This window comes from Poecilia mexicana, unplaced genomic scaffold (assembly GCF_051168715.1).
Source record: "Poecilia mexicana isolate PSO_F unplaced genomic scaffold, ASM5116871v1 scaffold_15, whole genome shotgun sequence".
In the NCBI taxonomy this organism is placed as follows: Eukaryota; Metazoa; Chordata; class Actinopteri; order Cyprinodontiformes; family Poeciliidae; genus Poecilia; species Poecilia mexicana.
Window position 1 is genome coordinate 18,762,227 of NW_028263384.1, and position 12,506 is coordinate 18,774,732.

At 40.7% G+C, this 12,506-nt stretch overlaps 1 protein-coding gene across 6 annotated transcripts in view; it reads right to left on the bottom strand.

Annotated features, from left to right (window-relative positions):
- Positions 1 to 12,506, bottom strand: part of dst (dystonin) — a 114,434-nt gene that overhangs the window by 34,756 nt on the left and 67,172 nt on the right. For all 6 annotated transcript variants that reach the window (XM_088013010.1, XM_088013011.1, XM_088013006.1 and 3 more), the window contains 17 exons: positions 11,315 to 11,467; positions 10,991 to 11,224; positions 10,607 to 10,888; positions 9,363 to 9,911; positions 9,018 to 9,194; positions 7,901 to 8,024; positions 7,404 to 7,612; positions 6,991 to 7,308; positions 6,732 to 6,898; positions 6,487 to 6,643; positions 5,952 to 6,078; positions 5,731 to 5,781; positions 4,633 to 4,868; positions 4,376 to 4,505; positions 3,908 to 4,107; positions 3,310 to 3,808; positions 949 to 2,420 (listed from right to left, as the gene is read on the bottom strand). In XM_088013010.1, the coding sequence (XP_087869136.1) occupies positions 949 to 2,420; positions 3,310 to 3,808; positions 3,908 to 4,107; positions 4,376 to 4,505; positions 4,633 to 4,868; positions 5,731 to 5,781; positions 5,952 to 6,078; positions 6,487 to 6,643; positions 6,732 to 6,898; positions 6,991 to 7,308; positions 7,404 to 7,612; positions 7,901 to 8,024; positions 9,018 to 9,194; positions 9,363 to 9,911; positions 10,607 to 10,888; positions 10,991 to 11,224; positions 11,315 to 11,467 (5,085 nt within the window). The remainder of the gene's footprint in view (positions 1 to 948; positions 2,421 to 3,309; positions 3,809 to 3,907; positions 4,108 to 4,375; positions 4,506 to 4,632; positions 4,869 to 5,730; positions 5,782 to 5,951; positions 6,079 to 6,486; positions 6,644 to 6,731; positions 6,899 to 6,990; positions 7,309 to 7,403; positions 7,613 to 7,900; positions 8,025 to 9,017; positions 9,195 to 9,362; positions 9,912 to 10,606; positions 10,889 to 10,990; positions 11,225 to 11,314; positions 11,468 to 12,506) is intronic.

The window sequence follows — 12,506 nt, forward strand, 5'->3', positions numbered from 1 at the left end:
AGTAGTCCCCAGAGGACTGCTATGTATGCAGAAAAAGTACTTAGGAAAACCTAAGGCCTCTAAAATTCTAATAAAAAACGTGCAAAGCTGACTTCATACCAATTCTAGGGTGGATGACCAATGTAAAAAAACAAAAGTATATTTTCTCTTGACACAGACCAAAGAAAATTGTAATTGATCCACTGGGTGAGATGTCCTGAAACAGCTATTCTGCAATGATCCGGAACATTGAAGAAAATGGTGCAAAAGTATATTTTCAATAAAACCAAAGTACGATAATGGAAAAAATACATCCCAATATCTAAAGAAGTCATGTTGATTTTAAGACAGACTTTGTATACAGAAAAGGGAAGTTTCTTTTAAAAATTCCACATATATTAGACTGGTTTTCTATTCAAAAGCAGTTGGATTGAAATATCTATAAATCAATTAATCAAATCTTATTTGTATAGCACATTTCAGCAGCAAGGCATTTCAAAGTGCTTTACATAATTAAAATAAAAACAGAATGTAATAAACAGTGAGAAAGAGAAAGAGATTTTGAAAACAAATGATTAAAAAAGATAAAAACATTAAAACCCGCGCCCCTTTTAGGACTTCAGTTAAACCTTGTTTAACTGGGACTCAAATCCTCTGGGAATTTAGTCAAAAACACCGTTTGACAAGGACTCTAACCTCTAGAGCTTTAGTCATAAAAACATAATCTGTAAATATAAAAGAGTGCAACAAACGTTATTGCGGTCTAGCTGAAAATAAAACGGTACACATTCACGACATACATAGATTGCACTAAAAGTAGAATGAATGCACATTAAAGTTTCAAACATTATGGATTTCAAAGAGCTGGAGCACCAAACCATGGTACACAGCAGTTTAACTAAACTAAACTATAATAAAAATCCAAAAAATGCAAATGCAAAAATTTTAATTTGGTTTGTAAGAACGTACCTTTACAGCATCCAGCTGTTGGTTGATCACGTCTGTCTCCAGGCTGACCGCCTCCTGGGAAGCCTCCCTGGCCACAGCTCTGAACAGTTTATCTCCCACGTGATGCACTTTATCATACAGTTCCTCCAGCTTGGCAAGAGTACTTTGCACCTGGACTTCTCTCGCCTTGGATCGGTCCATGAGTTTGCTGCACTGTTTGCTCAAAGCGTCCAGGTCCCGCTTCAGGCCCAACAGGTCTGGCGAAGATTCAGACTCATTTAGCATTTTCTTACAACTGTCCCCAGCGTTTGATGTGTTGGCCATCAGCTCCCGCAGCTTCGTTGTGAAATTCTGAATGCTCTGCTGTTGCTCTTTAAGGGTGGCCAGGTCTAAATCCACTGGAGACATGTTGTCGAGTTCGTCGTCCAGTTCAGTGAAACGGGTAAACATCTCACGAATGCTGTTTTGGAACTGTCCAATACCCTGCAGCTTACTCTCCAGCTCTTGGCATGCTTCCTCCAGTTTTGTGTTAAGATTGCTGTAGTCCTTTTCTAGGCTATCGGTCTGGAGCAGGAGATCAGTCACTCCTTCAGCATCAGGGACATCTACTACAAGGTCCTTTGCCAAGGTCTTCATGTGCTCCACTTGGTTCTGCACTGCCTCTAAGCTCTTATGTTGGGCTTTCAAGTTTGTAAGGCTTTTGTTACTGTGTGCCTGAACCCCTTTTGATTCAAATGAATCAACCTGATTCTTAGCTCCTTCGAGTTGACTTTGTGCCTCTTTGTAGGCATCATTAAATTCTTTAACAGTGTGCGAGATTTTCTCCAAGTGTTCCCTTTTGACCTGGAGTCCTTCCACCAATTTGTCTAGTCTTGCACCAATACTGTCTTTCTCCTCTGTTATAGCTTCAGTGTCTGTGTTGGCAACCTCCAGAAGGCTTTCGGCACTTGTGTTGAGCTGCTCCACCAATCCTCTGTGCTTGTCAACATCCTTCTGGAGAGCTTTTACCTGAGAAATGGAGCCCTCGATGGCAGCGGGGTCAACAGTGAGCGTGATTCGACCCTCACTGGCTGCACAGTCCTGAATCCAGGAACTCAGCTTCTCTGCACTCTCCTGAAACTTCTGAGATCTCAGCAGGGCGGCTTTCAGTTTGTCAGCCTGCTCTGCGGAGCTCTTCTTCACTTCCTCCCAGTTGGAAGATAAAGTAGTCAGCTGTCCTTGTAGCGCCACCTTTTCCGCCCCATCAGTACTCTGCAGCAACGTCTCCCCTTTTCCTCTGATCGCATTGTAAGCTTCTTCGTGTTCCCTGAGAGACGTCTGGTGCTTCGTGTGCTCCTCCAAAGCTTGTTGCAGGACGTCCACTTTGGCAGAGATGGGCAGAGACGCATACTGGTCCTGGAGCTTCTCGGCCAGCCAAGATTGGAAGTCTTTGGAGGTTTGATGGAACTGCTGAGAGCTTGCAAAGGTCGAGTTCAGCTGCTCAATCCGTTTAGCTGCAAAACAAAAACACATAAGAATTCTAAAACACCTTTTTTGATATTTTAAAGCAAACACAGGGATGCACCAGTCAGAGTTTGGTGGCAGATTATGGAATCTCCACTTTAAAAAAAAAAAAAAGCTCTGACGGCTTGATATTAATTTTAGCCAATTGCAATATCTCTCGATCTACGAGTAACGGGTTTCGTAAAAAAACAATACTTCTACCAATCCCACCATGAACAGGGATCCATAATATGTGTTAGACACAAGTGCATAAACAAACTTCGTATTAACATTTTAAAACAAAGAGAAAATTACTTAATTTAAATTTGAGCTATTTAAAACGCACTATAAGGTTAGCTGCTTGTTCCTTGACAAAAAATAGAAGTACAAGTTGGAAAAGATAAAACTGTTTTCTGCTAAATACTCACTTTCTCTCCAGCAGTATGAATGAACTTTCTCTCTAGAAGATATAGCTCTCTTACATATTTTGTATTTAATCTAGCCAGAAAAACTCACCAAATAGGAAAATAGCTTACATTGATTTATTTCCACTCAGTGACAACTTACACATGAATGGGTTTTGTTAGGGCTTTGATGTGGCGCGTTTACCAGTGCTGTTTAATGAAATGAGGCTGCTTTGAGTTTTCTCCCGCACTAACACCTTCAATGCTGAGTGTTGATGTGGTTAGTGTTGTGTTTTCTCTTTGGTGTGATACGTTCTTTAGATGGAAAAAGATTGTGTTTTTGAGATTTCAGTTGGCCTCTTACTGGTAAGAGCCAGTTCATATAAAAAATAGTCAAATCGAGTCATTAAGGCAATTTTTTTTGGTGCATCTCTACAAAAAAAAAGAAAAAAAAAAAAAAGAAAAAAGCATTCTGCGATAAAGTTGAAACACCAACCTGCTTTGTCCTCCAGCTGTTTAAATGGCTTGTTGACGCTCTCCAGTTGCCTAACCAGGTCAGCTTTGAGATAGTCTTCAGTCACCAACGCTGAGAGCTCCGCATTGATGGCCTCAGCTTGTTTCAGCTTCCTCCTCTCCTCCCTCAGCTGAGCCGAGATGTTTTGGACGTCTTCCAGCTGCTTCTTCACGGCGTCAGGCTGGGTGCTGCTGCTGTGATGATTGGTCAGCTGATTCTCCAGCTGAGTGGTCGTGTTGCCGAGGCTCCTCAGCAGCTCCTGAAACTGCCCCGTCTTCACCACCGCTTGGTCGATGAGGCTGTCCCGCTGGTCCAGCTGTCCAGTGAGGCCCTGCCATTTTTGGGAGATGGAGGCAAGTTTTTCCCTCACCAGTTTCCCACTTGAGGGATCCTGGTTGCCTGCTGAGCTGAGGATGGCAGAGGCTGCTTCTTCGAGTCGCTCGTGTTGAGCTTTACGGCTCTTGAACTCATTCTGCAGAATCTGGAGAACACAGATTTTTTTTTTTTTTTAATTGTCGAGCTGCTCATTCCTACTACAGTCAATTTTTCTTTTTTCTTTTTTTTTGCTGTTTTTGCAAACCTGCACTTGTTGCTTCTGCATTTTAAGCATGTTGGGGTCAATAGAGAGAGGTCCAAGAACACCCATCATCAGCTCCTTCTCTGAGAGCCACTGGCTGAGCTGCAGCTCTGTGGTCTGGAAGATTTCTAGATTCTTGTTGGACTCTTCCAGGTTCTGCTTCCTCTCTTCCACCGAGCCACTGATTTCCGTCCATGCAGTATCTACGGAAGAAGCCAAGAAAAACAATGGCACTCTGTATTAGTAAGCACAAACACATCTTTCTGACCTCTGCCACTTTGTTGAACTCCTATTGTGCACATCTTGGCACCAGAAATGTGTTATTTTTGTTTATTTAGAGCACAAACTGAGATCATATCCCATTATGTTAATACACACTGCAGTTTTTAGACAATAAGCTGACAGTGTAACATAAAGCCCAACATACCTGTAAGCTTGTCAGTGACATAAATAAATACAATTTACACATACCTATTTCTGCAAGCATCTTCTTCCATTTTTCTGCTTCGGGAGAGCGTGGATTAGCTGAGATCAGACCCTGAAGCCTCTCTCTTAGTTTCTGGAGCTGCTCTTGCTTCTGCTTCATGGCATCTTCAAATGTCTGTGAGAGTTAAATAATTTATAAAATGTTTCCACGAACACCACTTCTTTTCAAAGTAAAAAACAAAAAAAAACATTGGCAAAGTCAACATGAATGCTTTGCTTGATGAGCTGAAAAACATCTTTACCTTCTGTTGTTCGAGCTGCGTCCCCACAGAATCCTTCTCAGATGCTGCAGTGTTCCAGGATGATGTCGTCTTTTTCATGTCCTTCAGCCATGTCATCATCTCCTCTGTCCCCTTCTGGGCCTCTTTCACCTCCTGTAGCGCACTACTTAGCTGCTCCACACGGCTTTTCAGTGTTTCTCCAAGGTTTGTGTATCCCTCACTGACGAACGACATGTTCTGCTGGATTCCCATCAGTTCTGAAGATATCATAAATAAACCTTTTAATCTCCCCTCGGCAGTTCTATCTATGACAGTCTATCAATAAGTTAATCCTTAATTAGAGCAGGGACTACATATAACATTAGACATATCAAAGTGAGACCAAATAAACTTATGACGGTCTTACTGAAAAATATGTGTGTGAACAAACTTGGTGCCTGTTGAGTTTTGATGCAACTAAAAATAGTCATAAGCCTGAATTTGTTACAGCAGTTTTTGTTACAGTAAAAAATATATATATTTTGGGTTATTGCTGCAACCCAAGATGATCTATTAGACTGTTCCTACAATTTAGAGTTTGATAATGCCCCTCCCCCGCCTGTTGCTAAGGATGGCTGGAGAGCTGGATGAAGAATGCAGCTATATTCCTTATTGCCTACAAGAAAGACTAATCCGGATGACTGGAACTGTCACCAGTCCTCCAGACTAATAAATGAGTTAAGATGAGTTTATTATGTTTGTGCTGCAGCATTGGAAAGCAGAACAGCAAAAGATTTTGGAAAAAAATGGAATCAACAGCACTAAAAACCTCTATGCAGCAGGTTTCTGTTTAACTCTACTGACTGAAATCCAAATAACCTTGAATAAATGTAAGGACAGCATTCATTATAATAGCACTAAGAAGTAGGAAAACAAGTTTGCTGTTCTGCTTTGAATAAAACAGAAAAGCATCTGTTCTTTATTAGAATGTTGATGTTCAATGAAACAGACTCATTTTTATTCAAAGTTAGCATATGGTGAGAATCCCGTAACAGTCCAAAGCCACTGCACTTCAACACAGAAATATCACAGTTCACCACAAACAGAGTTTTCTCCACACTAGCGTCCGCTCTTGGTTACCTTTATGGGTTAGGTAGGTATGGCCTGCTGGACCACCACCATTAGTTAGAGCTGATGCAAAGACAAAAGACAAGAGATGAAAAGCAGAGCACCGACTGCCAGGTTTGTTGATATAAGTTCTTGCACAGTTAGTCTTACAAAACAACACAAGTCATCCCAAACACCATGCCTCCTCGCCTTCTAAATAATTCAGAATATGCGAGATGGATGGAAACCCTTACCGGACTTGTTGGGGGTCTTTGTCTTGGCAGGGGACGTGAGCGAAGTGATCAGGCTGCACAGCGCCGACCCTTTACTATTCAGGTCTTTGACTGCAGAGTCTTTGGTTTTCCATTCATCAAGCAGCTCCTAATGAAAACAATTTATAATTCAAAACATTTAAAAATCAAACCATGATGACTTAAGGTATACTAAATTTATACGCTGGAACTCTCCAAGCATTGTTTTGTATGATGCATTTTGTGATGAAGTGTGCTGAAAACAGCCTCTCAGCTAGATAACAGTGTTTTACTCCTTGGTCGTCTCTGTGTAAACACTCACTGTTCATCTGTCATTAACTGGCAGAGAAAGCAAGCTGGGGCCGAAGGGAGGTTAGGGAGGACGAGGCTAATATCTGTTAAAAACATTTTTTGTGTAACAGATGTGATGCACCTTGTAATCTGCGACTTCTGTTCCTACATTTTAGGCACACTTAGATGAATACAAGTGCTGAAGGAATAGTTTCTACTATATGATATTAATTTACATCAGACTTACAGTGACTATCTGCAGGTCTTTCTCCAGGTTTTTCTCACTGCTACTTGGCTGAGTGGCAGGCACTTTGTCATTGGTTTCTTCCAGCCATTTGGTGAGCATGCAGACCGCAGACCTGAACTCTCCCAGCTGGTCTTGACAGGACGATAGCTCTTCTTCCCTGCAATAGTCAAGGAAAGTCAGTCAGAGCGTAGCGTAACGTGATCTGTGCACTGACAAGCTGCAAAGTGTTCTTTTATTGCACTTACTTTTCGTTCACTGTGTTCTTGAAGGTGCTAAAAATATTTGAGACATTTTCAATCTTGCTCTGAAGTTGAGATTTGCTTCCATCCGGGCTTATTTCACACAACTCTCTGCACAGAGTCTGCAGCTTCTCCATATCGCTGGCATATTCAGCCATCTCCGCCTTAGTGCTCTACAGGGAAATACAAACGTAAAGTTTAAGTTTCACGTAAAAAAAAAAAAAATAACACTGAAAATGTTACACTAAATAAACATTATGCACACCTGCATTTGCTGAGACAGTTCACCAAAGGTTTTTCCAGGTCCGTCTGTTTCATCCAGTTCTTGTGACCGCCTCGTGACAAACTGCTGGACCTTATCTGTGACTTTTTCAAACTCTTCCACCTTTTCTTTCAGCTGCTCCAGTTGGGAAACTTTCTGCTTATGCCTGTCACATGCATCAGAGAAGCGCTGGGAGAGAGCGTCCATCTTTGACTGCAGGAGCTCAGCAGTGGAGGGATCGGCCGTCTCCACAAACTTCTTGACTTTGGCTTTGATGGCTGAGATGCTGCTCTGGCGGCTCGCTATCTCCTGCTCTAATGCCTGATACAAGTTTATTTCATAGTTAAAGGGACTGCAGACAGCTGTGATGTGAAAGAAAAGCTATCAATGAGTAGGTGGTAAAAAAAAAAACTTACTGCTTCTCTACTGAGCATGTCCCCGAGAGACGTAGAATCCAAAGGTATTTTGTCTTCCTCCTTCACACTTGCCTCCACTCCTTCCATCCACCCAATCATCTCATCCAAGCCATCCTGCACACTCATAGATCGGGTCAGGGTGATTTGAAGTTTCTCGTTTCGGTCACTCACAGACTTGGAAAGGTTGTCATAGCGCTCCACAATGTCTTCTGCAAAATGGAGACAAGGCAGCTCGTTTGTTGTGCTTCAAACTGACCTCATAAATTCCTCTCTTCCTCGGCTTTAGTCCTCAGCTGCTAATCTTGTTGATGTAAAACGTCATTGTCACCAATTTGTTGGTGATTTGTTTGTGCTCCATCATTTGTTGTTGTAGCTGTTAGTGTAATGTTTTTTTGTTGTACTATATGCAGCCTGAAACATGAAAATTAACTTTCTCCCTCTTGGCTTCAACAGACAAAAGATTGGGTTTCCATGCAGACAAATCCGCCTATGCTTACCGACTGTCTCCTGTATCTCATCCGGGTTGCTCAGGAGGTTTCCTTCTGATGTCACTAATGACTCGGCTGTTTTACGTAACATGTCGACGGCCGTCTGGTGCCCCATCATCTGACCCTGTAAAGCCTGCGGATTAGTAGAGGACAAATCAGGAAAAACTCAATTCTCAACCTCACATTTATATTTTTACTTCTGCAATGGGAAAAGAAAACAACTGATTGAAAAGGTTTAATCCTTTAAAGCCTTATAGAACAAATAATAGCTATAAAAATTGTTTTTCTCAATCTTCCCCATCACATAGACTTAGAAAATTTTTTTTGTCATAATTGATTCCATAGATTAAGATCTATTTGATGTCAATGTATTAATTTATCAACATAACATATGTTTTCTGTAAACATATCTGCATATCTGACGGATATGTTTCAATGAGGATACACTTGGCATTAAAAAATAACAGCTCATTCTAGGCATATGAATTAAAATAACCTTTCTGCTTTGACAGGAAAACGTTAAGGCTTCCAGTATTTTTGAGATTGCTAATATTTCAATCTCCAAGTCCTAAGCTCATTCCTTGGCTTACAGCCGCCTCTTATCACAGCATATCTATGCAATAATTCACCATCTCCCTGTAGAGAAATGTTAAAGTCGACTGCAGTGAAAAGCTTTCACACAGATAGCTTTGTCGGCCTGTTCTTGTTTCCTTTTTGCAGGAGTATCCAAGCTACAAATAACCAGAGTGAAAACTATTTATGTGTGTGAACGCACTGAGCCAGAAATAGCTCTGTTGTATTTTAGATGGTGGAAACACTGTATAAGGTAAGACAGAGCTATTCTGCAGTGACTTTAAAACCCAGTTAATGCTTTCAGATGAACATGTTATTTCTAAATAAAAATCTACTCAGAACTGGATTTATACCAGAAATGCATTTTGCTTTGATGAAAATTATAAATACAGGCAACTTGAAGATCTGGATAAAGTAAACTTAGGCCAAACTTAAAAAAAAAACAAACACAAAAATTAAGAGTGTTAATAACATTTTAAAAGAATCAAAAGGCTAAAAGTCTTTTAGAAAAAAAAAATTGAACTTGAAAAGAGTTAAATCGTTAAATCCTTGCCTTGGTCTCCTCCAGCTGTTTCTGCAGTGTTTGTGGGTCAGCTGCGATGGCTTCTGACTGCTGCTTTCTCGCCTCGTCCTCTGAGTTGTTGAGCCACTTAAGAAGACCCGTACTTGAATCATCGTACTTTTTGTACTTGTCAACCACTTCCCTGAGGTTGTTGCCAAGCACGTTGCACTAAAATGAGGTGGATACATCCAAAAATTGACTACAAAGGATCACATGAAACTAGAACATATAATCAAATGAGAAATAGTCATTGACCATTAAAAAGCATTATAAAGAACTGCTACCACCCAGTGGCAGTTTTAAGCAACTGCAACCAACAACATGAAAACGAAATACCTGTGAATGCAGCGTTTTGTACCGACTGGCTGCTGAATCCAGTTTATCCTTGACAGCTGTGCAGGTCCCTGAAGTGTCCACGTCTAGCAAAGCGTTCTTAGAAGTAACATCAGACAATCCGCAGGTTTTAGCCACGTCCAACACCTTCTGTCCTGACATCGTGATGAAGCGAAGGTCTCCCTTGTGCGAAATGACATCCTCTGAGAACATTTTCTGCTTCTGAAGTTTATCACTCAGGATGTTAAGGGAACCTGCAGGAGCTCCCAGAGACTCGATCTCTCCTTCTGCCTGCTTCAACCAGTCTTCAAACTCGTCACAGTCATCCTCGAACTTCTTCACCTCCTCCTGGACTGACTGCACCTGCTTCATCTGCTGTTCAGCCTGAGTCAGTGAGGCCTCGTAGCGCTCCTTCAGGTCTTGGATGTTTCTCTGCAGCCTCTCCTTCTCCTCAGGAGACAACATATTGGCTTGTTTGTCGAGCAAGGCCTGAGCGGACCGTGTGGCCATGATCAGATCTTGTTGCTGGGAGAGAATTTCCTGATGGTGGGCCTGTGGAAAACAGAAGTATTATCACAGAGATAATTCATCCATTCATATTCAGCTTCTTGCCTTAAAGGCAGGGAGTACCTTCAAATCAACAATTTGTAGAGTTTTCTTTTGCTACAATTACAGCTGCAAGTCTCTTGCACAGAATACAGTCAGTTTTCCAGATCTACCATCTCTCACTCAATGTTGGTCTCAATCAATAAAGAAAATGTAACTCCATGTTACAAACTTTAAGCGTCACTTCTTGTACATTTTGTCATCTTAACATTGTCCCCATTCTACCAACTTGGTAACTTCCTAGTGCAACTGGTTGCACCGGATTTTATTTTGGGGTATTCAAGTAAACAGGGCTGAATATTAATGCCGCCACAATTTTTATATTTGTCAGTAAAACACTATGTACAATCCCAATAAAATGTGCAAAACACTGCAAGTCTTTTATAGTCTTTATCTAAGCTTTGTCCTTTTATTTGATACTTTGTATGAACAGTTTGTAATATAACCATTTTAGGACTCACTGTGATTTCATCTACGACTGCAATTCATTACTTCTTGAAAGTTGTCCATTTTATAAAAAGTGAGGTAAAGACCTGGCTATGCGCTTAATATTCGATCTAAAACGTCTAAAGTCTGTATACAACATGAAGTAGACTGGGAAGTATTACAAGCGTAACATTTTTAGAATAAACAAGCTGTACCTTGACCCGGTCGTACTGTTTATCAAGGTCCAGGGATGCAGCGTTCTCCTCTTTGGAGTCGCTGCCAAAATCCTTTTCAGAAGTCTGCAAAGCATTTCCATTGGCATCATCATCCTCTATCAGTCCTTTGGCCGAGGTCTCCTCTGGCAAGTTCCCGTTCTCTTTACTTATATGGTCTGTCTGATTCAGACTCCTCATGTTTTCATTCCCGATGTTGGATATCCAGTCCAGAAGACCTTCAATTTTGCTTTTACTCTCTTCAAGCCGTTCAACAGCTGCTGCCTGCTTAAACAGACAACACATTAGCGATGTTGATTTCCTGTGCTATAAATTCAGATTTTTTTTGTTTTTATTTCAGACAGCAGAAGTGGAAGGAACCTGAACCTTTTCGCTTTCCTGTTTTATGGCTGTCGTTACAACTTTTTCTAAATCCTTCCGGGACTCCTCCGCTCGCTCGTTCATAAGCTCGGCTTTGCTTTTGGCCTCCTCCAACTTTCTCTCGATTTTCGCAATCTTGTCAGGTGTCAGCTTGCTGCGGTTTTCCTCCAGAAACTTCTTAGTGCTGATGATCACTTCATTTAAAGCGCTGGCATTCGTCAGCACGTCTTTCTGCAGAGCCTTGATCGTAACAATAACTTAATTTCAGACTGATCTGTGAGATTTTAATTATTTCATTTCTGATGTGAAACAAATGAAACAACATCAAACCTGGTGGTCATGCTGGTACTGTTGAAGATCAGTGACGCTCTCGGCATTATCAGCCTGCTGCTGATGACCAATCAGTCGGTTTTCAGTCAGAGTGAGGTTATCACACACTTCCTCTAGCTTTTCAGTGAACTCCTTGTGCTTCTCCAGTAAAGTCTAACAAAAAAGGAAAAAGGAAAACATGAAAGGTGCTATCATCACTTAAAACCTTCAGAGGTAAATTTTATATAAAACATTATCTTCAAACAAACTTGAACAAGAAGAAGAAACCTTTTTGAAACACTCAGGCTTAACATGCAAAGAGTAACCTAAATCCAGTATGCTGTAAACATGCCGTTTCAGATTTGCCATTTGGTCTTTTGTGATGCCACTAAGGTCAAGAAGATATTTCTTTATGCGTGTGCATGTGTGTGGGTCTCATAGGTTTGGTGTGTGTAAAAACATTTTTTTCCAATGATGCATTTAGTCCACTGGGGTTTTGAGACCTGTGGAATATAAGCAGCACAGATGTTAGTCAGAGGCAGTGGTGAACACCAACGCATGCAAACATTATCAAAATATACAGGCTTTTATAGAAGAATCAATCAGCTCCAAATTCAGAAACAAACAATGTTAAAGGTAAGAACAATGCAAAAATGGAAATCAACAAACAAAAGCAAATGAATGTAAAAGACCAAGTTGTAATTTAAACTAAAGTTTACATTGAGTACCAAAAAATGTCAACGTACGAAACAACCTGATGTTGAGTATGGTGGAGGTATGTTTTCCTTTTATTTTTTGAAGGGACGACATCTCATTTTATCATTCATTAAATAAGTCTGAGACTGGCAGTAAAGACTGCCAGTCTCAGTGATGCTCGGCTTTAGCTTAAATTTTGTATCTGGTGTTTCAAAAGCCCAATAAAAGTAAACTGGGCTGTGGAACTGAAGTGAGGGTGAAGGCAACTTTTAGCAAGTTGTATATCTTTGACATTCAGCTTTTGCTATTAGCCAGTTCAAAGGATTATTTTTAGCTTGTAGCTTGTGTCTTAGATCAAAGTTGTGTTTTTTTTATGTTTTTACAAGGACACTCAGGTTTTATGCATCTCTTTGTCTCTGCTCTTTTGTGTTTTTTATTTTTTTTTTATTTTTTATTTTTTCCGTTGATGCCCTCTGGATTTTTTTCTGAAGTAATCATATCCTTGGTATAAAAATAA